This window comes from Notechis scutatus, chromosome 1 (genome assembly GCF_049901735.1).
Source record: "Notechis scutatus isolate UNSWTSFEM ecotype Mainland chromosome 1, rNotScu1.2, whole genome shotgun sequence".
NCBI lineage: Eukaryota > Metazoa > Chordata > Lepidosauria > Squamata > Elapidae > Notechis > Notechis scutatus.
Window position 1 is genome coordinate 200,996,726 of NC_142009.1, and position 25,918 is coordinate 201,022,643.

General features: G+C 36.0%; 1 protein-coding gene across 50 annotated transcripts in view; it reads left to right on the forward strand.

The window, feature by feature from the left end:
- The window catches only part of NEB (nebulin), a 235,737-nt gene that overhangs the window by 96,313 nt on the left and 113,506 nt on the right, over positions 1–25,918 (forward strand). For all 50 annotated transcript variants that reach the window (XM_087949995.1, XM_087949996.1, XM_087949997.1 and 47 more), the window contains exons 83-99: positions 198–509; positions 1,018–1,221; positions 2,538–2,642; positions 2,897–3,004; positions 9,938–10,249; positions 11,362–11,565; positions 12,470–12,574; positions 12,739–12,846; positions 14,234–14,545; positions 16,149–16,352; positions 17,769–17,873; positions 18,558–18,665; positions 18,969–19,280; positions 19,949–20,152; positions 20,290–20,394; positions 21,768–21,875; positions 22,473–22,784. In XM_087949995.1, coding sequence (XP_087806121.1) covers positions 198–509; positions 1,018–1,221; positions 2,538–2,642; positions 2,897–3,004; positions 9,938–10,249; positions 11,362–11,565; positions 12,470–12,574; positions 12,739–12,846; positions 14,234–14,545; positions 16,149–16,352; positions 17,769–17,873; positions 18,558–18,665; positions 18,969–19,280; positions 19,949–20,152; positions 20,290–20,394; positions 21,768–21,875; positions 22,473–22,784 — 3,228 coding nt within the window. The remainder of the gene's footprint in view (positions 1–197; positions 510–1,017; positions 1,222–2,537; positions 2,643–2,896; positions 3,005–9,937; positions 10,250–11,361; positions 11,566–12,469; positions 12,575–12,738; positions 12,847–14,233; positions 14,546–16,148; positions 16,353–17,768; positions 17,874–18,557; positions 18,666–18,968; positions 19,281–19,948; positions 20,153–20,289; positions 20,395–21,767; positions 21,876–22,472; positions 22,785–25,918) is intronic.

Genomic DNA, 25,918 nt, shown 5'->3' on the forward strand with positions numbered 1-25,918 from the left:
TGTTAAATTAGTCCTTCAACTATGAATTAAACATGGCTGAGAGGTTCCATTTGCTAATTCCATTTGTTTCAAGTCAATGAAAAGGATTCACAAAATTATTTAAAATGATAATGGGATCTCCCTTTTAAAAAATGCTTAACAATAATGCAATCCAGGTAGTATTTAATCTGTGATTAAAATATATGTGTTTATTTCAGTACAAATACAAAGAAGGTTATCGCAAGCAACTTGGCCACCACATTGGAGCTCGTAGTATAGAAGACGATCCTAAAATGTTGCATTCTATAAATGTAGCCAAGATGCAGAGTGAGAGAGAATATAAGAAAGTCTTTGAGAAACTGAAGACCAAATATAGCAGTCCTGTGGATATGCTGTCAATCTTGGGGGCAAAGAATTGCCAGAAATTGGTCAGTGATATTGATTATCGCAACTACTTGCATCAGTGGACATGCCTCCCAGATCAAAATGATGTCATTCAAGCCAGGAAGGCTTATGAATTACAGAGTGATGTGAGTATAATTTCATCTTCAATCGTATCAGTTGAGAGAGAGAAAACTATAGATGCATTTCTGCCACATGCACATACAATACAAAGTATTGATAGTAGTAGCGTATAATTGTTTAACTCAAGCAGATGCATGAATAAGCAAATAAAACCTAGGTTGCGCTATTGCTTCATGGCCTTATTTCTTTCTGTAAGCATAATAGCGTATATTAGAGAATTATACAAAACTCTGGAAAATTGTGAAACAAATATTATTAGTGTCTTCTGAAGTTTTTTTTTTTTTAATCCATAGTAATAGTAATTTTTTTTTCATATGTTCACATGTTTTATATCAAACAGAGGCTGAGATTAGGACTCACATGGGCATGACTTGGATATTTTCATGGTTTCAAGGATGTTATTTTTTACATTTCTTTCATCAACATGAACATAACGTGTCATAAATGTCATCGGATCTAATTGTTTTTCCAAAAATTACGAGATTACCTTTCTAATGAAATTTTAATTCACAGAATTGCTACAAAACAGATCTTGAGTGGATAAGAGGCATCGGCTGGGTCCCTATTGGTTCACTGGATGTTGAGCGTGCTAAGAAAGCAGGAGAGATCCTGAGTGAAAAGATGTACCGCCAGCCTCCAGAGAATTTCAAATTCACCAGTGTGACAGATTCTCTAGAAATGGAATTGGCCAGGCATAATGCTGAAACCATGAACAAGGTGAATATCAGCTAATAAAGACTGGCTTGCTGAATAATATTTGAAAAAAATAATGCAATTTGTCCAAGATTCTTTTCAGACCCAATGATTCCCATTTTGGAAAGATTTAAAAATTATATTTTAAACTTCATAATTGAAATATTGGGTGCTTTGAAATATGAATATGAGAATTTTTCTTTCAGTTAATAAAACAAGCTTATCTTATTATAGTTATTGAAAGATTCCAAATAAAATTCAAAAGATCAGAATTAATGTAAATCTTTTTTCAAGTCCCAGTGATTTCCATTTTATTTATTTATTTTTATTATTTTTTTATTATTATTTTTATTATTTTTATTATTATTTTATTATTATTTTTATATTATTATTATTATTATTATTATTATTATTATTATTATTATTATTATTATTATTATTATTATTATTATTATTATTATTACATTTCTATGCTCTCCATCTTATTATCCATATACATGTTTGAGATTCCTATATACTTTTAAATGAAGTCATGTGGACCTTAAGATATCAATACTAATTCTTGCTTGTTTATATCATATACCATCCACAAACTATTTTGACCTTCATATAGATTTCTGCTGCACAGAACTTTAAACTGTCTTTCCATAAATTGATGCCTTCTACATTTGCTTGAATGAGAATTTCAGTAATTCCACACTGGTACTTTTAGGAATTATATTTACAAATTTGATGAGTTGTAAGAAACCAGGGATTTGGAACAAAGTGGGATTGACACCTGTTGTCAAGCCTGAAACTGACCTGGCCAAAGCCATCTTGGAGCTTCAGTGCTGACACACTGGAGCTGAGGGATAGGGAAGAGGGATTAGTGATAGCCGGGGTTGTGTAGTCAAAATACAATACTTTTTCTTGGGAACCAAGGATGTTCTCACACCTGGCTGGAGGAAAGAGGAGTAATGTCACCAGACCAGCAGAAGCTGCATTGATTGGGCCATGTGACTGAGGGAAAAACTTTCACTTTTAATTAGGTGAAAACCAAGCGCCCCCTCAGACCTGTCTTATCTAACAAATCTAAAAGAAGGATAAAACTGAAGTAAAACAAATGTTAAACTTCACACACAGTCCTGACTGAAAAACATTTTGTATCTGGATTTTCCTCTGGAATATGAGTCATAAACATTAATATATTATACTTGCTCTGAGTAGTGTCTTTCCTGTTCACTAGATTTTTAATTTGATCTCAGAAAGCAGTTTCCATGCTGCAACAGCTGGATGAATGGAGGTCTATTCGTAAACAGCCATCACTTTGTACTAACTCTCTTTCTGATTCTGTTCTGCAGAGGATGTATACGGAAGCTTGGAATACTGATAAATGCACAATCCATGTGATGCCTGATACGCCAGAAATCGTCCTAGCAAAATTCAATAAGTTAAACTATAGCCAGGTGAGTATACAAACTAATAAAAGCCACTAGAAGAACTGGGTCTCCTTCAAGGATTTGCAAGCAATGGCAAAATTTCCTGCAGGATCTGGGGTCCTAATTGAGTTCTGTGAAGATTCAGTTCTTGAGTTGCACCGAAGAACTTCCATCTATACAGTATAGAACAATCAAGAATTATATTTCTGCTAAGTATAAAATGTTTTCTTTATTTCTGTTTGTAGCACTGAGACTAACATTTTCTTCTTCTTTTTTTACAGAAATTGTACCGACTAGCCATGGAGGAAGCAAAAAAAGATGGCTATGACTTGCGTCTTGATGCCATCCCAATTCAAGCTGCCAAGGCTTCAAGAGCTATTGCTAGTGACGTAAGTGGCTACTTGACTCCATAAATAGTAATGATTTTTAAAGGAAATGTTTTGAAAAACAGCAAGTCACAAACTACTCTATATCCTACTGAACTTAAATTACAGGACGTACTTCAGATTTCCCCAAGCAGATCTGTCTGAGAATTTATGGGAAGGAATTCATACTGTGAATTACAAAATCACAATGAACAGTTGTAATTCTTTCTTAGTTGCACTGAGGAATTATGTCACTGTTTGTATGTTGCTTTGAGTCAAAATGAAACTGAAGCAAAATAAAATAGCGTGTAATAAATAAATACATTCTGTGAGTAAGCAAGTTTTGCAAAATTATGCCAGAAAAATATCAGCTGTTGTATAGGAAGCTGAGAATAAACTTGGGAAGAGAGATAGATAATAATTTGATATATGGGCAGCTGTAAATCTAGACAATAAATTTAGAAGAATTACTGTAGGATAGATTTTCAAATCCAGGGTATATCTGGATTTCTACGTCATATAAGCATTGCTTTAATGGCACAGAATGAAAAAGCCTTTTAATTTCGTGGACATTTATCTGCACATTTTAATTTATGTGGAAGAGGAAAATTTTAATATTCCACATGGCAGAACTAAATTCTTGAATTATCTAATGTTGTTTTAAACCTATGAATTCAGTTAACTATAGATAGAAAAAGATTTTACGTGCCAAATACAAATTTCAAATTTGATAAGGAAAATCATTAATAGATAGACTTAGACTTATTGTCACTTTGAATTGTACACTAATCAGCATACATTAAAATGAAATTTCATTGCATAGGTGCACCTCCAATATATACTACATAAACATGACTAAAGAAATAAATGAGTAAATAAATACAAAATTATGCATATACCGACATATATGACACAGAGAAACAACACAGTCTAGTTCGGAAGTATACATGTACATGGCAAGAAAAATGAATCTTGCAAGTTTACCATATGGAAGGCATAGGGAAGAAAGCTGTTACAGAGTCTGACAGTCCTGCTAGAAACACTTCAAAACCTCCTCCCAGAGGGGAGCAACAGAAACAGACCGTGAAGTGGGTGTGTGGGGTCTCTAACAATGCTTTGAGCTCTAAGCACATAGCACTTATAAGCAGTATCCTGAATGACAAGAAGCGAGCTTCCCATAATCTCGGTTGTCCTTACCATTCTCTGAATGGACTTTGTTAGGTATAACATTGATACCAAATATGGTTTGGGTGAATAAATATATAAAACTTAGATATCATGGTTTAAGTGCTTATCACTTTAAGCACAATGCAGCAGAAATTAGCCGATTAAGGGTGCGGTTAGAGTTACAATATAAGGAAGCATTAGAAGCTGGAAAGCTTACTGACTGTTACTGTCTGTAGCTGTTACTGTGTGCTGCTGCGACTAACTGTGATTACTGACTGTGAGTGCCTGTGACTGAACTGTTTTTGTTTGCTACTGTTTGCTGAATATCCAGCGTTTGTTTCTCTGGAGAGTGAAACCGGAGGAGGATAAGATATCTTTATCGGCTGATAAAGATATTGCAAGAGACTCTTAACTTGGACTATACTAGTGAGTCTTACTGGATGGAAATACTGTGAATGACTTAATGGACTGAATGACAATGCTTAAACTCTAACTGGATTAAAAACTATTTAAACTACAAACAGTGTTTGTGTTCAGTGTGTGTATACTCTGGGGCCCTTCCGCTCTCCTTTGGTTGCCTGGCTTGACTACTGCTGCAATACTCTGCTGGGGTTAATCCTCAAACCCTAACATTGGTTATGGGCCCAGCAGCATAGTCTAACTAACCAGGATATAGCAGAGAGAGTTGGTGTGAGTTGCACATTACTGTAAAAACAAACTGTTTTAATTAGTTTAAAATAGTTAAAATATCTGAAGAGCAATGGCACAAGTAAATTTGTCACAACTGTCCATGATATCCAGGCTGGATGGAACAAACTATGTTTCATGGTCAATGAAATGCAGTTTACTTCTCGCAGAGAAGGTTTGTGGGACATTATAGCAAACCCACCAGATGTGAGTAGCTGGGATCCTGATAATGATGATGATAACGAAAAGTTACAAGACTTTAAACTGAAGAATGAGCAGGCTTTATGCATCATAGGACTGACTCTCTGTGATCAGCAGCTTGTCCATATTCGTGGAGAAGAAAATGCTGCAAACTGCTGGGAGAACCTCAGGAAGATTTATGTTTGGGACAGTGTAGGAGCACATATAAATCTTACACGGAAGCTTTTTCGAGCATCTTCAGAGGAATGGAGATATGTTAGTTCATTTAAACTGTATGAAGAGCATTTTCAAGATTTGCAAGAAAAAGAGCTTATATTTAATGAACTGCAACAAGTCTACATAATATTATCTTCATTAGATCAAAGCTATGATGACTATGTGACTTCGTTAGAGGTATTGACAAAAGAAAGCCTCTCATTAACCGAGATTACAGGCAGGCTACTAGAAGAAGCCAGAAGAAGGCGTGAGCGTGACGAGCTGAGAGAAGATAAGAAAGAAGAGAAATTATCTTCAAAGCTTGAAAGAAACCAGCAAAGCAAAGTAAAGCACCTGGAAGAAGAGAATTTATCTTCGACAGCATACACAATTAAAAGTGTTTTAATTGTGGAGGCAGAAGACATTGTAAGATTCTGCAAAAGAGAAAAAGCCAGAATGTAAAAAGCCAAAGAAAGCATTTGAACTAGCCATGTTTAGCAACTCTGATGTGAAGAATAATTTATGGGTGGTTGACAGTGGCGCATCCCACTGCATCACAAGAGATAAGACAAAATTTATAAAAATGTATACAAGTTCTCAACATATATCTCTTGCAAATGGCTGGAACCTGAAAGCAAAGGTCAAGGTTTTGCACGTTGTCCGTACATAAACCAGGATATAAAAATGTTGTATGTACCGCAACTAAAGTTTAATTTGCTTTCAGTAAGGGTATTAGATAAATTAGGTTATGTAATTACTTTTAAAGATAATAATTGCATAATTGAAAAAGATAACAAAGGGTAACTGCAGCTTTAAATGGAACATTATATGTCTTAGATAATAGTAAGAAAGGGAGGCTCAAACTGTATTTAATAATATAAAGCCTCATGATGAATGTATCCATTTATTGCATAGGCGTTTGGGGCATGTAAATTTTAAAATGCTAAAACGCATGCAGTTGAGTTATCTGAAGGAATAAGGTTAAAACCTTGTGATAAATATTTGCGTTGTAATGTTTGCTGTGAAGATAAGAGCAAGGTATTGCCTGCAAATAGGCTAAATGGTTTCAAAACAAAAGAACCTTTAGAAGTAGTATTTGCAGACATAATAGGTCCAAAGAAACCCAGTATGGGGGTGCTAGATATATACTGAGCATTATGGACCATTATTCTAGATATGGGTTTTGCTATTTAATGAAAAGCAAAACTGAAACATATCAACATTTTTCAATTGGCTTAGGTTTGCTGAAAGAAAGTCTAAGCGTCAACTGATAACCCTGGTGACAGATAATGGTACGGAATTTATTAATAACAAATTCCAGAACAGACTTAAGGTAGCTGGAATAGAGCATAAGAAGTCTGCTCCATACAGGCCAGAACATAGCGCTTTTATTGAAAGAAGAGGCCAAACACTACAGGCAATGGTTAGAACAATGTTAAATGATTCTGGGTTACCTGATTCTTTGTGGGGAGGCTACAATGTGTGCTAATAACATATTGAACAATGTTGTTAACACAACGACAGGTGAAATACCATTCACCAGGTGGCATGGCAGGAAACCTGATCTAAGTTACCTGCACACATTTGGTGCACCAGCATGTGGTGCATATTCCTGCACAACTCAGGAAAAAGGGCAACATAGAGCTAAAAGATTTTTCTTCGTTGGTTATCAGGCAAACCATAGGGCATATAGATTTTGGGAGAAAGGCACATCTAAAGTGTTATGTAGTGCTAGTGCCCAATTTCTAGAACATGAAGGATGGGAGAAATTAGAACAGGATGCCAATAAAGATGTAATTATTGAATCATATAGAAATCCCATTAATTATCCCTGTAACTTTAAAAATAAAGTAAAGAGACAAATACAGGATGAAATAGTGCCCATAAAGGAAGAAACAGATTCAATAGCTGAACAGGATGAGGAAGATGAACAGGTAGTAGTTCAACAAAGTCCTCCTGTAAGCCCTGTAATTCCCAGAAGAACTACACGTGTATCTAGACCGCCTGATAGGTACCAGGCTAACACAGTGTGCCAGATTAATCAAGTTCCTAATTCTGTTGAAGAAATTAAAAAAGTATCCTACTAAGGAAAAAGAAAAATGGTATGCAGCAATGAATAAGGAACTGAATTCATTAAGAGATATGAAGGTGTATGAAAATGCCAAATTACCTGTAGGAAAGAAAACCATTGGCTGCAAATGGATATTTAAGGTAAAAATAGATAAAGATGGTAATTTAATCCATAAGGCAAGGTTAGTAGCCCAAGGTTTTAGGCAGAATGCTAATGACTATGATGAGGTGTTTGCACCTAGTCTTAAGGCAGCAACCTTGAGGGCAGCTTTAGTGTGGGCAGCTAGTAAAAACTATATAGTTAACCATTTAGATGTGGAAACTGCTTACTTGCACGCCCCATTAAAACATACTATTTATATGAATAAACCTGTTGGTATTAAAAGTGAAAATAAGGATAATAATGATTGTTGGTTGTTAAAGAAAAGCCTCTATGGTCTTAAACAATCAGGCTATGAATGGAACCAGTATATTGTAAAGGAACTAGACAATATAGGATTTAAAGCTGGTTTAGCCGATCCATGTTTGTTTAAGAGGGAGACAAATGGGAAAGTATCATTATTATTACTATTCACAGATGACATTGCATTGATAACTGAATCTAATGATGAAGCAAATAAAATAATATCATCATTAGGAAAGAGAATAAAGATCAAGCAATTAGGGAGATAAATAAGTATCTCGGTTTGAATATAAAGAAAACACGGAAAGGTTTTAAGATATCTCAGGAAGATAAGATAAGCAAATTACTAAAAGATTACAAGATGGAGCTTTGTAAGCCAGCTAAGACTCCAATGAGTCAGGAGTTTAGCAACACTGATATACAAAGCCCTGAGTTTGATAAGGTGATTTATCAATCTTTAATAGGTAGTTTGAGTTATATTAGTAATTGGTCTAGACCAGATATATCGTACTGCGTGAATCAGTTGGCTAGATTCAATTCTGCACCATGTGAAAGACACTGGAATGCAGCTAAGAGGATATTAAGATATCTTAAAAGACAATGAATTATTCATTGTATTTAGAACCAAAGGGTGATTTAATTTTGAGTGCTTATGCAGATGCTAGTTTTGCATCAGAAAGAGACACTAGAAAGTCGACTTCAGGAACAGCCATAATGCTGGGTAATACATTAATAGGCTGGAAGTCAATAAGACAACAGCATATAAGTTTGTCTACTATGGAGGCAGAATTCTCCTGTTTATCATTGTTATGTACAGAGTTAATAATGTATAAACAAATGTTAATTGATATAGGTATAACTGTAGATTATCCTATAATTATACATGAAGATAATCAGGCAGCAATTCAAATGGCCACAAATATTGGAGTAAAAACAAGGAGCAAGCATACAGATCTAAGATACCTAAACGTGAGACAATCTGTAAGAAGTAAGATGATTCAGCTAGAGTACTGTATGTCGGAGGACAATTTAGCTGATAATTTTACTAAAGCCCAAGGTGCCAGTAAGCACCAGGAGAGTTGTGAAAAATATGGGATTAGATTGTAAAGTATTATATATTTATTTCACCCAAAAGGGAGTATGTTAGGTATAACATTGATACCAAATATGGTTTGGGTGAATAAATATATAAAACTTAGATATCATGGTTTAAGTGCTTATCACTTTAAGCACAATGCAGCAGGAAATTAGCCGATTAAGGGTGCGGTTAGAAGTTACAATATAAGGAAGCATTAGAAGCTGGAAAGCTTACTGACTGTTACTGTCTGTAGCTGTTACTGTGTGCTGCTGCGACTAACTGTGATTACTGACTGTGAGTGCCTGTGACTGAACTGTTTTTGTTTGCTACTGTTTGCTGAATATCCAGCGTTTGTTTCTCTGGAGAGTGAAACCGGAGGAGGATAAGATATCTTTATCGGCTGATAAAGATATTGCAAGGACTCTTAACTTGGACTATACTAGTGAGTCTTACTGGATGGAAATACTGTGAATGACTTAATGGACTGAATGACAATGCTTAAACTCTAACTGGATTAAAAACTATTTAAACTACAAACAGTGTTTGTGTTCAGTGTGTGTATACTCTGGGGCCCTTCCGCTCTCCTTTGGTTGCCTGGCTTGACTACTGCTGCAATACTCTGCTAGGGGTTAATCCTCAAACCCTAACAGACTTTGTCTCTGCAGCCACCAAACCAAACAGTGATGCAGTTTGTTAAAACGCTCTCAATTGTGCCTGTGTAAAAAGTGGCGAGGACAGAAGGAGAAAGATGTGCTCTCCTCATCTGATGCAGGAAATGCAGACACTGGTTTGCATGCTTCACTAAGGATGATGTATGGAGAGATGTTGCTATCATAAGATAACCCAAAAACCCCAAATATGAAATCTTGTTTATAAATGTAATCCAGTATATTGACTTCAAAAACAGAAGGGGGCATTTTGAAAAAACAGATAATGGAGATTAAAAATCCCATTTAAAGGACTATATTTAATATAGTCTTTAACTATGACATAAAATTGGATGAGTTTTTTCCTAATATTTTGTTATAAGTTCAAAGAAAATATTTAAGTTAATCACTTTTAAAATGATGATCTAAGATTTCCTTTTGAATTACTGAGCAATTACAGAATGAGTACTTTTCTGTGTTGGCAACTCAAATATTTGTGTATATTTTAGTACAAATACAAAGAAGGTTATCGCAAGCAACTGGGTCATCACATTGGAGCTCGCAGTGTGGAAGATGATCCTAAAATTTTGCATTGTATAAATGTAGCCAAGATGCAAAGTGAGAGGGAATATAAGAAAGTCTTTGAGAAACTGAAGACCAAATATGCCAGTCCTGTGGATATGCTGTCAATTTTGGGGGCCAAGAATTGCCAGAAATTGGTCAGCGATATTGATTATCGTAATTACCTACATCAATGGACATGTCTGCCAGATCAGAATGATGTCATCCAAGCTAGGAAGGCTTATGATCTGCAAAGTGATGTAAGTATGAGGTGGAAAATGTAAAATAGATGCATTGGTATTCTTCTATTGAGATTGGTCTGTGATTCATTAAATGTGTGCAGGATAGAGCGGGAAAATATTTGAAGCTTTCCTTTTCTCCCAACAATTTTGCCTTACAGTTCCACATGATTTCTCGAATGTCTGAAATAGACTGATGTGGAATAAAGAATGCCTACGTGTGGGAAAGACTTGCCCTGTGTCCGTTTTAGGAAGAACATTCTGTCAGCTGACAGATATATTTAAATACTGAGGAAGTTTTCCTCTTTAAACTACCTACTTGTGTATCACAGTCTAAATATCTATTCATACCATTTCAATTTAGACAGTATTTTTCTCCCAGAAAATCAGAAGTAAAATAGACTTTGCAATTTTTTCCCCTTTCCCATCTTATTAGATGTTTAATTTATGATTATTTCTCACTGGTAGTTCACAGATGTATCAATTTCACATTCTCATGGTTTCTTAATTTTCATTTGTACTGTTATCACATTCACTTGGGTGTTTTAAAAAATAAGTTTGGACTAAAATTTATATTGGTTCTATGTATAATATAAGAGAATATTTTATGCCTAATAATAGTTTTTTGCAAGGATTTTTTTTATTTTATTTTTGCACATTATATGCGTTGTTCAGGTTTTTCATATGTAACTTCACACCAGAGTAGCTGTTTTATATAGTTTTAAAGTATGACTAGGTTTTGGGTTTTACTTTGGATTGAAAATAAAATTAATAAACATATTAAAGATGAGTTGAGATTCTGTTGCTCAACATTATTATTTGATTTTTTAAAATGTGTATTCATTACATTTGTCCTAAATGGATAGCTAACTGCAGCATTACACTTAATATGGTTTTGGCTGTCATCATTATTCCTTAAATATGCATATCATGATGCTTATTTATAACATGTAAAGTTGCTGAAAATCAATTGAGTCACTTTTAGTGAATTTCAACCTCATAGATCAATTTTCACCTGAAGTTTTCAAAATCAAATTCATAATTCAATTAGCCAGAAACTTTCCCCCCCAAAGCTGTTATAATGCATGTTTGTTGACTTCTCTAAATACTGTTTATTGCTATTTATGTTCCAGTCTCTTTACAAGTCAGATCTAGAATGGCTGAAAGGCATTGGCTGGGTGCCTCTTGGTTCGTTGAATGTTGAACATGTCAAGAGAGCTGGAGAAATCCTAAGTGAAAACAAATATCGGCAACCTCCTCATCAAATGAAATTTACCTGTATCACAGATGCTTTAGATGTAGAATTAGCAAAGCATAATGCTGAGATCATGAGCAAGGTAGGTTTTCTGACTAAAGTAGTTAATCTTCCATAACAGACAATGCTTAAGAAATGAATGATCACATGCTAAATTTAGGATTTATTTAGGCTGCTCGGAGCCAAAATCCGAATAAAATCATCCTTCACTGATGTCTTTCTATTTTCTGCTTGAATCAATGAACTACTTTGTTAGTTAAGAAATTGGACTTTCAAACTAGTCAGATTGCAGCTCTCATAATTTCCAGCCAGTGTGACTATTGACTGTATTGAAAAAACTAATAGTACAGAATATCGCAGCTAAGAGGAAAAAATAGCAGCATGGGCATAGGAATGTAAAGACAAAGATTGCTGCCCCATGAAAAATGAGCTGAAATCATAGAATTGTACATGGAATGAACCACAAAACCCACTAATCTCTCAAAACCTCTGTGGCAATATTTGGCATATGAATCAAAGTATCTTACAAAGTCATGTTTTGATTTGGATGCTGCTTTGATGTATTGGAAATCTATCTGCCTTTTTTCTAAGTTTTTGAGCACAAGAGCTTGGCCTCAGACTTAAAGTGGATTTTTTTAATTTTTTTTTTAGAAAACTGGAGAATTCAGATGCTCTTTGTTGACTTTCCTTGTTAAAGTTGAGTTCTTGGGTCTTGAACACAAGAGTTCTTTTAAACAAGTTCAGCCAGAAAATCTGAACTAGAAAAATGTGTTGATAATGTCCGTAAAATATAGTTTACCATATGGTACATATGACTTTGGAGCATAGTTCATTAAAATAGAAATTTCCCTCATTGAGGTTCATTACAAATTTTAGATAACAGTTTTAATGAATATGACTTTGTCTAATGTTATAATCTCACGTTCTGTTTTGAATTGTATTTTCTGTAGGCAAAAATCAAATATTTTTTCCTTATTCCTTTGCAGAAATTATACACTGAAGCATGGGATACTGATAAAATCAAAATCAATGTCATGCCAGATACCCCAGAAATTCTGCTGGCCAAGGCAAATGCTGCAAATATCAGCCATGTAAGAGAATGTTAACATTGTTTGAATATTTAATAATTGGGGGTGGGGGTGGGGTTGTTTTCACTTTACAAAAACTAATATGACTATATGAACACATTGATTTTAAATTATAGATGCTATAAGTGGTTTTACAGTCAGATATCCTTTTATCACATCTTCTACAGAAACTTTATGTCCAAGGATGGGAAGATACTAAGAAGAAAGGCTACGACCTGAGAACCGATGCTATTCCAATTAAAGCAGCAAAAGCTTCGAGGGATATTGCTAGTGATGTGAGCAGATGCTTTCCTGTCCAGTAACTTCCCCACATTTTTTTTTTTAAAAGAAACCACAAAAATAAAAAATAATGGAACAGACAGAAGATATTAATGGAACAGATTTTTAGAAAAGTTCATTAGACTGACCCAGAATGATATATAACAAGGTTAGATCTATAGCCATTAGGGCTATAGATGGCAAGGACATAGGGAGATTAATTTAAAATAACATCTATTGATTTTTGGCATTAGGATCATGGGTGGGATTCAAATTTTTTAACAACCAGTTCTGTGGGCATGGCTTAGTTGGTGGGTGTGGCTTGGTGGTCATGTTATTGGCTGGGTGTGGCCAACCCAATATCATTCACATCAAGGCACGCATCTCCTTGCCTGGCCTCTCATGACTGTGGGGATGCTGCAACAGTTGTAAGTGTGAAAAAGTCACTTTTTTCAGTGCCATTGTAACTTTGAATGGTCACTCCACACAAGCAAAGTACCAGCAAAGGAGGGGAAAAAACTCCAGAGACGTTCCTGAGACAGGAAGTCTAGTCCTGCCAAGAATGTAATAAGAGTTAATGGAGAGGCAATTTCTGTAAGCAACACCAGAATGTTTCCTTCCTGCCTTCCTAACAGGATTAGGCCAGTAATTTCTTCTAACAACCGGTTCTCCGAACTGCTTATAATGTTAACAACCGGTTCTAGCAAATAGGTGCGAACTGGTAGAATCCCAGCCCTGATTGGGATGCATTATTTGTCCCAGGTCAAATAACATGGAATAAATTTTTCATAATAAGAACTGCGCTTAGACAGCAGGGTTTCTTAGCTGAATGCTTTAAATGCTCATTTAAGGTTCCCTTCTGGTAAATAAAAAGAAGTCTGGAAGATGAAGAAATCTACTTTCCCTATTTGATTTTTGTCATTGGAATCATTTTGTGTGTTAGGCAAATACTGGGTTTTTTTCACCCTCAATCAAAAACCATTGTAGAAAAAAGTATATTAAGAGCAGAAGTGGTATTCAGTTCTGGAGAACCGGTAGTGGAAATTTTGAGTAGTTCAGAGAACCAGCAAATACCACCTCTGACTGGAGATTTTACAGTATCCTTCCCCTGCCATGCCCACCAAGCCACGCCCACAGAACCAGTAGTAAAAAAAATTGAATCCCACCACTGATTAAGAAACCTTCTGCTGATACCATGGTACAAACAGATTTTTATTATATTTTACAGTGATATTCAAATGTCACAAAAATGTTAGTCAACAGTTGGCTCAATATGATATTTTGAAGAAATTTGAATCCAAATTTCCCTTCTCTTGATTTTTATCACTTTAGTAGCTGAATCGTTGTTAGCTTCCCTAGCAGCATTTTTTTATTCATTTCAAAATGTATTGTTTTCTGTTACAGTATAAATACAAAGAAGCGCATGAAAAGCAAAAAGGGCATTATGTTGGGGTTCAAAGAATGGAAGATGATCCCAAGTTGGTATGGTTTGCCCATGCAGGCAAGATTCTGAGTGATCTGGAGTACAAGAAGAACTTTGAACAGTGTAAAGCAAACATCCATTGTCCCGCTGACATGCTATCAATCTTAGATGCTAAGAATTGTCAGAAGTTGGTTAGTGAAGTGGACTATCGCAAACATTTGCATGAATGGATGTGCCTGCCAGACCAGAATGATGTTATTCAAGCAAGGAAAGCATATGACCTCCAGAGTGATGTACGTATAGTTCAAATGTAAAATGCATATGTCTGAGTAAGACTAGTGTTTAGTGAAAGAACCTGTGAAAGGCATGCAAAAAGTTCCCAAATAAATTCCTTCCTGAGAATGGAGAGCAGCTGACCAAATGGGTAATAGTACAACTTTGAACAAGATGGAGAAATTTCTCATAGAAAATCCCTGAATACAATTTATCCAGGGGTGGGCTGCTGAGGGTTTGCAGGGGTTTGGGAGTGCCCCTAGCTAAGATTCTGTGCAGTTTGGAAAACCCCCAAATCCCATTCCTGGCTGGCCTCACCCACCCTGCTCCACCCCTCCCAGGAGTCCCCACACAGCCTGTTTTGAATGCAGGTAAGTGCAGGGCGTGTGCGGAAACTCAGGGAGGGTGAAAAACAGGCCTCCTGGAAGTTTGGGAAGGCCGGAAATGGGCCCGTTTCCAGCTTCCAGAGACCCTCTGGAGCCCGGGGAGGCTGTTTTCACCCTCCCGGAGGCTCGAGGAAAGCTTCCAGAACCCAGGGAGGGCAAAAGCGCCCCCCCTGTGGTGCAGGAGGCCAACTAGGCCGCACCCACCATGGGCATGCCCACCCAGCAACCAGGCAGAGAACTCTTTGCTAAAAATTTTGAAGCCCATCCCTGAATTTTTCCCCAACTCTGGGATAAGCTACATTAAACTCATTGTACTATTATTTGCAAATCTATGAATTTGTTTGGAAGTAAATCATGTATGTATGTGTGTGTGTGTGTGTGTGTGTGTGTGCACATCTGTGCCTTCAAGTCAATTTTTAACTCCTGGATTAGGTGACCTACAGTTTTCTTTGCAAGGCTTTTTGAGAGTGATTTGCGCTTGTTCCCTTCCTAAGAACTGGGCCAAGGTCTCACAACTGGCTTTGTGCTCAAGTACAAGAACTAGAATGGATGGTTTCCCGGTTTCTAGCCTGGTGCCTTAAACTACCACACCAAGGTGGCAATCTTGGTTCTCTTTTAAGCCCCATGGGTCTTTTTAAAAATTATGTGCTACTTTTGCATTGCTGGAATAATATGTCACCTGTGCCGTTGTAGTAGAATCTACTTCCAAATGTTTCAGTGGCATACAGTAGACTGTCCATAGTTGGTGGGATTCAGGCAGCACATATATTATGCTGGTTGCATAGTCAGCCAGATGTTTACCTTGGATTTAGTATTTTTGTCCACCTGTCAATCTCTTTCCAGGGACTTGGGATAAGCAAATGTTTTATTATGGTTGGTCATACAGCCAGCCAGATGTTTAGACTGAATTCAGCATTTTTATACATCTATCAAGTCTTTCCTAAAGACCTGGGATAGGTAAATTCTGCTGTTTGATGATGCTAAGGATATAGGCTGTTTCAAGTAATCCCGCCTTTTGTAATTGATAGTAATTTTGTCAATGTTTATTTTTATTATGGAAGTTGCCCTTTATTTCCATGGGAATGATTTCTGATTAAATAATTATGAATATCTTTACTGGAAAAGAAGTTGGAGAAGTTGATCAAGGCATTCATTACCCTGATGAACTTACATTACTTGGATTAGCCCAGAACTTCTGTTCCACCTAGGAAATGCTTGGTTTTTGTTTTTTTTACAGAATGTGTATAAGGCAGACTTGGAATGGCTGCGTGGAATTGGCTGGATGCCAGAAGGCTCTGTGGAAGTCCAACGAGTGAAGAATGCTCAGGATCTGATGCGTGAAAGACTATACCGGCAGCGGCCAGATTCTCTGAAATTCACAGCTATTGTTGATTCCCCGGACGTTGTCTTGGCTAAGGCCAATGCTCTGATGCAGAGTGGGGTGAGCAGTATTTGTCATGCACCAATTACTGGGGGCCACATGTTTCTATTTAAAATCAGCATTCATTGACGTGAGATACATTTCTATGAGGTCAGTGAGAACTCGAAAAAAGTGCAAAAGCTGCAATTTTGTCGATTGATACTTTGCTAGATGGATGTAGAAGGATTGGTATCCCCCATGAAAAATATTGTCATTGAAAACAGAAAAAGCTTTATTTTGTAAAAAAAAAAAAAAATCTGAACAGTTAACTACCAACTTGCTCCGGCTTTATCTCTTTAAACATTAAATGGAAAATAGTTTAGGAAGATTAGGGATTGCAAAGGAAGGGAAACTTTACACATTTTCTTTCAGAAGACAGATTTTGAGGTTTCCTTTTGTTTTTTTATAAAACTATAAGACTTATATTTTCATGCATTCTCATTTCAGTATGGTAGAAAAAATGTATGAAAAAGCAAACATTAAGATTTTTTAAAATTATAATTTTTAAAATTAAAATCACCGTTCTGATTTTCCATATACCCACAACCCATCTTCCATACTGTCTGTAGATATATTGTCTGAAGAAACTGAGTCAATTTTAATCTAAGTGAAGGCTTAATTCTTAGACAATGGGAATAGAAGCTAAGATGCACATAGTAGTAGTGTTTGAGTTATGACCATAATAGGACCTGTCCATTACAATTGTAAATTGTGACGGTCATAAATATCATCTTAACACAGTTGTTAAGTGAGCCAGTGGTTCTCTATGGGTTTGGTTTTGCCAAAAAAAAAAAATGGAAGTAAATGCCAGTTTACAATCACAAAATGCAGTCAGATGACTACAGGATACTGCGAAGGATCATAAATGTGCCTGCCAAGTGCTGGTCATAAATCGAGCACTACCTGTATGGGATCTTTTCCCATGGTTTAAAATAATGGACTTACAAGGGATTTATCTTTTGCTTCAGATTTGGAGATTTTAAGTCTACCTAAATTCCACTCAATTACTGATAGTTTTAGAAGGCTTTCTTGACCAGGACTTGGCAATAAATATATCACACAGCTAAGCTTGTGATATATGCATTGTTTTCTCAGCCAGAACTCTGCAGATATTTCATAGATACTGTTTAGCTAGATAGGGGATTTTATTGCAGGTAAGATGAAGCCAAATTGATTGCTCACTTCCAGTGTAGCATTATCAAGGCCTCTTAATTTGGACCCATTGCTTCCTGATCTACCTTCCCATGAAATATCAATTCTTTTGCAGAGCTTACTTTGGTCTTGAAGCCAAATAGTTGCGTGCAATCCTAATTGTAAAACAATTTGAATGTCAATGTGTCCAACTTCAAATGAGGATATTTTTGTCAATGAAATATATCCTACAATAGTATGATATGTCATTAATCTATGATAAAAAATACGTTTTTCTCCCTTCAGGCTTTATATCGTGAAGTTTGGGATAAAGAAAAAACACAGTACACCCTTCCACTTGACATTCCTGAGATTGTTCTGTCCAAAGCAAATTCTGTGAACTACAGTAAAGTAAGAAATTAAAGAATTAAATATTAATGTTTCCATTATCTCTCCTTATGCTTCTTCCTCTTCTGAGGATAAATCTTCTTCTTTGACAGTTTATGACACTCTCCATAGTTACAATTATATAAATACAAATTTGATAATGTGAGAGTACCTTTGCAAGCAATTTTTAAGAGTAACATGAAAAGCTTTTCCCTATTATAACAATCCCATAAATTTATCATTGTTTGCAGTCCAAAGATCTTAATATACCATGACAGGGATGTCAAACTCAAGGCCCAAGAGCTGGATATGGCCCACAGGATGCTTAGATCTGGCCCACAGGGCTGACCTGGAAACAGTGAAGGAACAGCCCTTGCAGCCCTCCTGAGCTCCATTTTCACTGGCAGAGGGTTGCAGGAGGCCGTCACAGCCAAAAACGGAGCTCAGGAGCCATTTTCACTGACAGAGGACTTGGGCCACCACAGGCGCCCCAACATGAGTGACTCAAGCTGTCTATACCCACCCTAGCCACACCCATCCTAGTCCCCTGAGATCAAACACAACCCTGATGCGGCCCTCAATGAAATCAAGTTTGACACCCCTGTACTATGATATGATATTACATAATATATAAACAAATGTTACATATTTTTTATAAATATGACATGCCTTGAAATGGAATATGCATTATTTATTTTCCCCTCATAGAAACAATATCAACTTGGATTGGAGGAGTTGAAGAAGAAAGGCCATGACTTAAGATTGGATGCTATTGAAATCCAGCATGCCAAGGCTTCTAGGAATATTGCTAGTGAGGTAGGGTCTGCTATTCTTTGGCATTTCTACACTTATTTCATCTTCTGTAAAATAAATATTTAATATTATGTCCATATTTTTTATAAATATGTCCAAAAGGATCATATAGAATCCTGGCAACAAACCATATCTGTCAGTTTAATTGCTTACAGGTCATGTATTGAGTATTGGCTATTGGCAGATCATAACTATATAAAAAGAGGGCGCAGTGCAGCGTATAATGTTGAAGAGTTGAAATTTAATTTTAGTAATAGATCATGTGTAATTTATAAAATTGATGTTTTGTTTTTATTTCATCATTAGTACAAGTACAAAGAAGGTTACCGTAAACAAGTGGGACACCATATTGGATGCCGAGATATTCATGATGATCCCAAATTAGTGTTGGCAATGCATGTAGCTAAATTGCAGAGTGAAAGGGAGTACAAGAAATATTTTGAGAAATTTAAAACCAAGTTCAATAGTCCAGTGGACATGCTATCCATCTTGTTGGCCAAGAAATGTCAGAAGCTGGTTAGTGACATTGATTATCGCCGCTATCTCCATGAATGGATATGTTTGCCTGATCAGAATGATGTCATCCAAGCCAAGAAAGCCTATAACCTACAGAGCGATGTGAGTAGAAAGTTACTACATCTTGCATTATAGTTTTTGCCTCTTGGCTTATTTTGTCTCATACTGCATTTGGTGAATTATTATGGTTGCATCTACAGTTGCATCCAAGCCCTGCTGCATACATTCTTGGCAATATGTAGCCATCATCACCATCATTTAAAAAAAATCAAATTCCATTTGTGATTGACTGTTAAATAGAACAGAGCTGGCTATCCATATATAGAGAATCATTTACATATAATTATAATTTGTTTCTTTATTCCTGTCTATTGACCATTTGTTTTAAATTTTAATCACATTTTGGTATTAAAAAATAGGTAAACCTGTGATGTATCTGTGCTGCTCTGTAGTGAATAGGGTTATCATAAGCAGAGTTACTTTATAAAAAATACAATTTTCTGTAATTGACTCTTGTAAAAACTATGTGGCTTAGAAAGAGGATCAAGAGGAATTCATTTTTCAAGTATCCTCACCAGCTAGTATGAGGATTGTATAAACCTTCAATAATTAAAAACTAAATAAATACGTATATGACACCACATTTATGTCAATTAAATGGCTCTTGTTGAGATAAGAGCAATTATACAATAATTTTGAGTAGAGAAGCCTCAGTGCTGTTTTTAGTAAGTGGAAGTAGCATCCTAATAGATTGATGGGTTTCTTTGTAGAATCTTTACAAGTCAGATCTGGAATGGCTCCGTGGGATTGGATGGATGCCAGAAGGCTCTGTGGATGTGGTCAGAGTGAAAAGGGCTCAAGACCTCGTGAATGAGAGGTTGTACAAACAACGCCCAGATGCACTGAAATTTACCAGTATACCTGACCCACCCCCTGTTGTCCTGGCTAAAATCAACGCACAACAGATCAGTGAGGTAAACTGAATGTAGTCCCTACCCCTGTGTTATATGTGAAATGATAATGGGATGTAGCTGAGATACAGTGACCTTTGAAAAATTAAAGGGATTTTCACAAAGCAATTAAAATTGTCTTTCCTTCTTCCCTTTCTCAGCACCTGTATCGTGAAGCATGGGATAATGAGAAGGCACAGATTAATATTCCTCTCGATACCCCTGAAATACTGCTGTCTAAGATGAATGCTGTGAATGTTAGCCATGTAAGATAATTAACTAATTGTATAAATTCTGTTAAGAATGTCAATATTCCTTTATTACATTGTCCTAAATATATTGCCCTACTGTTAATTGTTCTTAAAAATATAAAGGTATTTGAGTTATAAGTTGTATGTCTATTCTAAATTTGTATTTTAAGAACAACAATTAAACGGATACTTCAATCTCAGGAGCCAAAGAAGCATGTATAGGATTATAAACTTGTCCTAGTATTAATTTATTTGCCAGATCATGTAGTATGATCTAAAACAATAGTTTTAAATAAAATGCAAATGGGCCATGTAGTATGAAAATTTAAAAATAGTTTTAAATAAAATACAAATCACTCCAATAAAAACAAAATATAGATATAAACACATACACATGCACATGCTCAAACATGTGCATAATTATATAGAAGAAAAAAACACCATAAAAATAAAATTTGTTGTTGTTAGTTGCGAAGTAGTGTCCGACCCATCACGACCTCATGGAGAACATTCCTCCAGGCCTTCCTATCCTCTACCATCTTCCGGAGTCCATTTAAGCTCATGCTTCCTGCTTCAATGACTTCATCCAGCCACCTCATTTTCTGTCGCCCCCTTCTTTTATTGCCCTCAATCTTTCCCAGCATTATGCTCTTCTCCATCGAGTCCTTCCTTCTCATTAGGTGGCCAAAGTATAGCAAAACAGGAAACAAATGATTGAAGAAAAAGAAGATCCATATACAAAGTTTTCATAGAGATGATTAGAGAGAAATCACAGAGAGGGTTCATACCAAGTATTTATAGCAGCTAAGGTTAAATTGAATGCACTTTTGGATCTCTTTAAATATTCCTTGAAATACACTAATCTTATCTATTAGGAATCAAGAAAGAAAGAAGGAAAATTATTGTCTTATTTGTTGAAATAACAAAAACAATGACATTTTATATCTGTAATTCAGGCCAGCGATGGTCAATTACAAAATCAACTAGAATAAATGAATTAATAGTTTTATTGTTTTTACATTGAGTTTATATGACTTGGGTACATCTGTGATTGAACAGTAAATTATTATTTTTTGTAACACAATTGAAATGGAGATATCTCTTAGGAGGGTAAAAAATAAATTGGCACAACCATTGGTATAATCAGTTTGGCAGTGACTGTTTGGGATACAACAGCATGCTACACTGGAATTAGTTGCTGGAAAAGTTCTTCATGTGGTTCAGATCAAATTAATTAATTGCATTCTAAGAAGGCACAGATTTCCATAATATTTTGTCAATTGTCTTATTTCTGACTAGAGTGTTCTTTTAAGAAATATCTGTAGTCTCCTGTAATTCATTCAATATTTTTGACTATATTGAAATTTGTGCATATATTTTAATTGCAGAAACATTATACTGGAGCCTGGGATGAAGCCAAAGCAAAAGGTTATGATTTTAAAGTGGATGCTCTTTCATTCAAGCATGCAAAGTCTTCTAGAGAAATTGCCAGTGAGGTATGAACTCTGTAACTTAAAGGTTGCTTCTAAAATTACCATATCATTTCATATCAAACAGATGGCAGAGTGTGCTACCAGGTATCTTCATCTGAAACTCATATAGATTCAACCAGTTGCTATTCTTCAAGGATACTATATTTTTGCATATATACTCCATTTTTTTTTACATTTACTTATTTCAAAATTTGAGATTTTAATATTAGCTTAAATTCAAGCTTTTTATTTTTATTTTATTTTATTGTAAACTGCCAAAGACATAGCAGGGAAGATATTTAAGTAAAAGGAATATTTTATGCCCTAAAGTTTTGAATTCAATAAATATTACTTTCTCCTGTCATTTTAAAAAGGGGAAATCACTGTTTTAGTATATTGCTTTACAATCGGTTATTAAAACATATTATACATGGTTGATGTTCACTTACAAAACAACATTCCTAAATTCTGATGTGTTCAAATATTATTGAATGGTTACTTTTGAATGATGAAATCGACCTGTTCCTTCTTTCCAAGTCCCTGAATCATTAAAGAAAACCAATTTTCACCCTGTCTGGCATCATCTTAAACATTTCAATTGTTCTTTGCTTTCCTCTTCAGTATAAATACAAACAAACTTACGAGAAACAAAAAGGTCATTACATTGGAACCCCGTCAGTCAAGGAAGATCCTAAACTTTCATGGGCTGCGCGAGTAATGAAGATGCAAAATGACCGTCTCTATAAGAAAGCATACCACAGCTCAAAAGCCAAGATCACCATTCCCTACGAAATGGTGGCTATCCAGGCAGCCAAACAAGGGCAGGCTATAGCCAGCGACATTGATTACCATCGTTATCTGCACCAGTGGTCTTGTCTGCCAGATCAGAATGATGTGATCCAAGCAAAGAAAGCATATGAACTTCAGAGCGACGTAAGTACAATTCTGGCAGGAATAGCCAACACCCCAGATGTTAGACTCAAGATCCAGAATGATCTCAGCAGCTTTTTAGGCCCCAACTAACAAAATGAAGTTCAATCAGGAGTAGGATCCTACTGGCATAACAACCGGTTTGGTGGGCACGTGTGCACACTATTTACAAATTACCGGCTCCAGCAAGCATTCACCTTCTCCTGCTGATAAGCGGCATTCAGCTGTGCCACGCAAAGCAGCTGAGGAGGAAAAAGCAGGGAATAAAGCACAGCCTAGAGCCCTGGTGGGTGGGTCAAACAGAAGATCAGAAGATTGTCGCAGTGAACTGGTTCGGTGTCAGCTGCTCTCCGGAGCTACTGGTTCTATAGAACCAGGCCAAACCGGTAGAATCCCACCCCTGAGTTCAATGCTGAGAAATGTAAGGTTTTACACTTAGGCAATGTGAACAGGTATAGAATTGACTCAATAGCAGTAATTGTGATAAGGATCTTGGAGTCCTAGTGGACAACCACTTAAATATGAGCCAGCAATATGCTGCAGCCACCAAAAAAGCTAACACAGTGGTAGGCTGCATTAACAGAGGGATAGAATCAAGATCACGTGAAGTGTTAGTACTGCTTTATAATGCCTCGGTAAGACCACACCTGGAATATTGCACCCAGTTTTGGATGCCACAATATAAAAAAGATGTTGAGACTTCCCAAATTATACATACTTATCAGATGTGCTTTGGCTTCCCAATTTATACATACTGTTAGGGTTTGGGGATTAACCCCTAGCAGAGTATTGCAGCAGTAGTCAAGCCAGGCAGCCAAACGAGAGCGGAAGGGCCCCAGAGTATACACACACTGAACACAAACACTGTTTGTAGTTTAAATAGTTTTTAATCCAGTTAGAGTTTAATCATTGTCATTCAGTCCATTAAGTCATTCACAGTATTTCCATCCAGTAAGACTCACTAGTATAGTCCAAGTTAAGAGTCCTTGCAATATCTTTATCAGCCGATAAAGATATCTTCTCCTCCTCCGGTTTCACTCTCCAGAGAAACAAACGCTGGATATTCAGTAGAATTACGCAGTAAATCAGCAAACAGTAGCAAACAATAACAGTTCAGTCACAGGCACTCACAGTCAGTAATCACAGTTAGTAACAGCAACACACAGTTAGTCGCAGCAGCACACAGTTACAGACAGCTCACAGCCAGTTACAGTCAGACAGCCAGAGACAGTCAAGCTTTCCAGCTTCTAATGCTTCCTTATATTGTAACTTCTAGCCGCACCCTTAATCGGCTAATTGCCTGCTGCATTGTGCTTAAAGTGATAAGCACATAAACCATGATATCTAAGTTTTATATATTTATTCACCCAAACCATATTTGGTATCAATGTTATACCTAACATACTCCCCTTTTGGGTGAAATAAATATATAATTCCTTTACAATCTTATCCCATAATTTTCACAACTCTCCTGGTGCTTACTGGCACCTTGGGCTTTAGTAAAATTATCAGCTAAATTGTCCTCCGACATACAGTACTCTAGCTGAATCATCTTACTTCTTACAGATTGTCTCACGTTTAGATATCTTAGATCTGTATGCTTGCTCCTTGTTTTTACTCCAATATTTGTGGCCATTTGAATTGCTGCCTGATTATCTTCATGTATAATTATAGGATAATCTACAGTTATACCTATATCAATTAACATTTGTTTATACATTATTAATTCTGTACATAACAATGATAAACAGGAGAATTCTGCCTCCATAGTAGACAAACTTATATGCTGTTGTCTAATTGACTTCCAGCCTATTAATGTCTTACCCAGCATTATGGCTGTTCCTGAAGTCGACTTTCTAGTGTCTCTTTCTGATGCAAAGCTAGCATCTGCATAAGCACTCAGAATTAAATCACCCTTTGGTTCTAAATACAATGAATAATTCATTGTCTTTTTAAGATATCTTAATATCCTCTTAGCTGCATTCCAGTGTCTTTCACATGGTGCAGAATTGAATCTAGCCAACTGATTCACACAGTACGATATATCTGGTCTAGACCAATTACTAATATAACTCAAACTACCAATTAAAGATTGATAAATCACCTTATCAAATTCAGGGCTTTGTACATCAGTGTTGCTAAACTCCTGACTCATTGGAGTCTTAGCCGGCTTACAAAGCTCCATCTTGTAATCTTTTAGCAATTTGCTTATCTTATCTTCCTGAGATATCTTAAAACCTTTCCGTGTTTTCTTTATATTCAAACCGAGATACTTCTTTATCTCCCTAATTGCTTGATCTTTATTCTCTTTCCTAATGATGCTATTATTTTATTTGCTTCATCATTAGTTTCAGTTATCAATGCAATGTCATCTGTGAATAGTAATAATAATGATACTTTCCCATTTGTCTCCCTCTTAAACAGACATGGATCGGCTAAACCAGCTTTAAATCCCATATTGTCTAGTTCCTTTACAATATACTGGTTCCATTCATAGCCTGATTGTTTAAGACCATAGAGACTTTTCTTTAACAACCAACAATCATTATTATCCTTATTTTCACTTTTAATACCAACAGGTTTTTTCATATAAATAATATGTTTTAATGGGGCGTGCAAGTAAGCAGTTTCCACATCTAAATGGTTAACTATATAGTTTTTACTAGCTGCCCACACTAAAGCTGCCCTCAAGGTTGCTGCCTTAAGACTAGGTGCAAACACCTCATCATAGTCATTAGCATTCTGCCTAAAACCTTGGGCTACTAACCTTGCCTTATGGATTAAATTACCATCTTTATCTATTTTTACCTTAAATATCCATTTGCAGCCAATGGATTTCTTTCCTACAGGTAATTTGGCATTTTCATACACCTTCATATCACTTAATGAATTCAGTTCCTTATTCATTGCTGCATACCATTTTTCTTTTTCCTTATTAGGATACTTTTTAATTTCTTCTACAGAATTAGGAACTTCATTAATCTGGCACACTGTGTTAGCCTGGTACCTATCAGGCGGTCTAGATATACGTGTAGTTCTTCTGGGAATTACAGGGCTTACAGGAGGACTTTGTTGAACTACTACATGTTCATCTTCCTCATCCTGTTCAGCTATTGAATCTGTTTCTTCCTTTATGG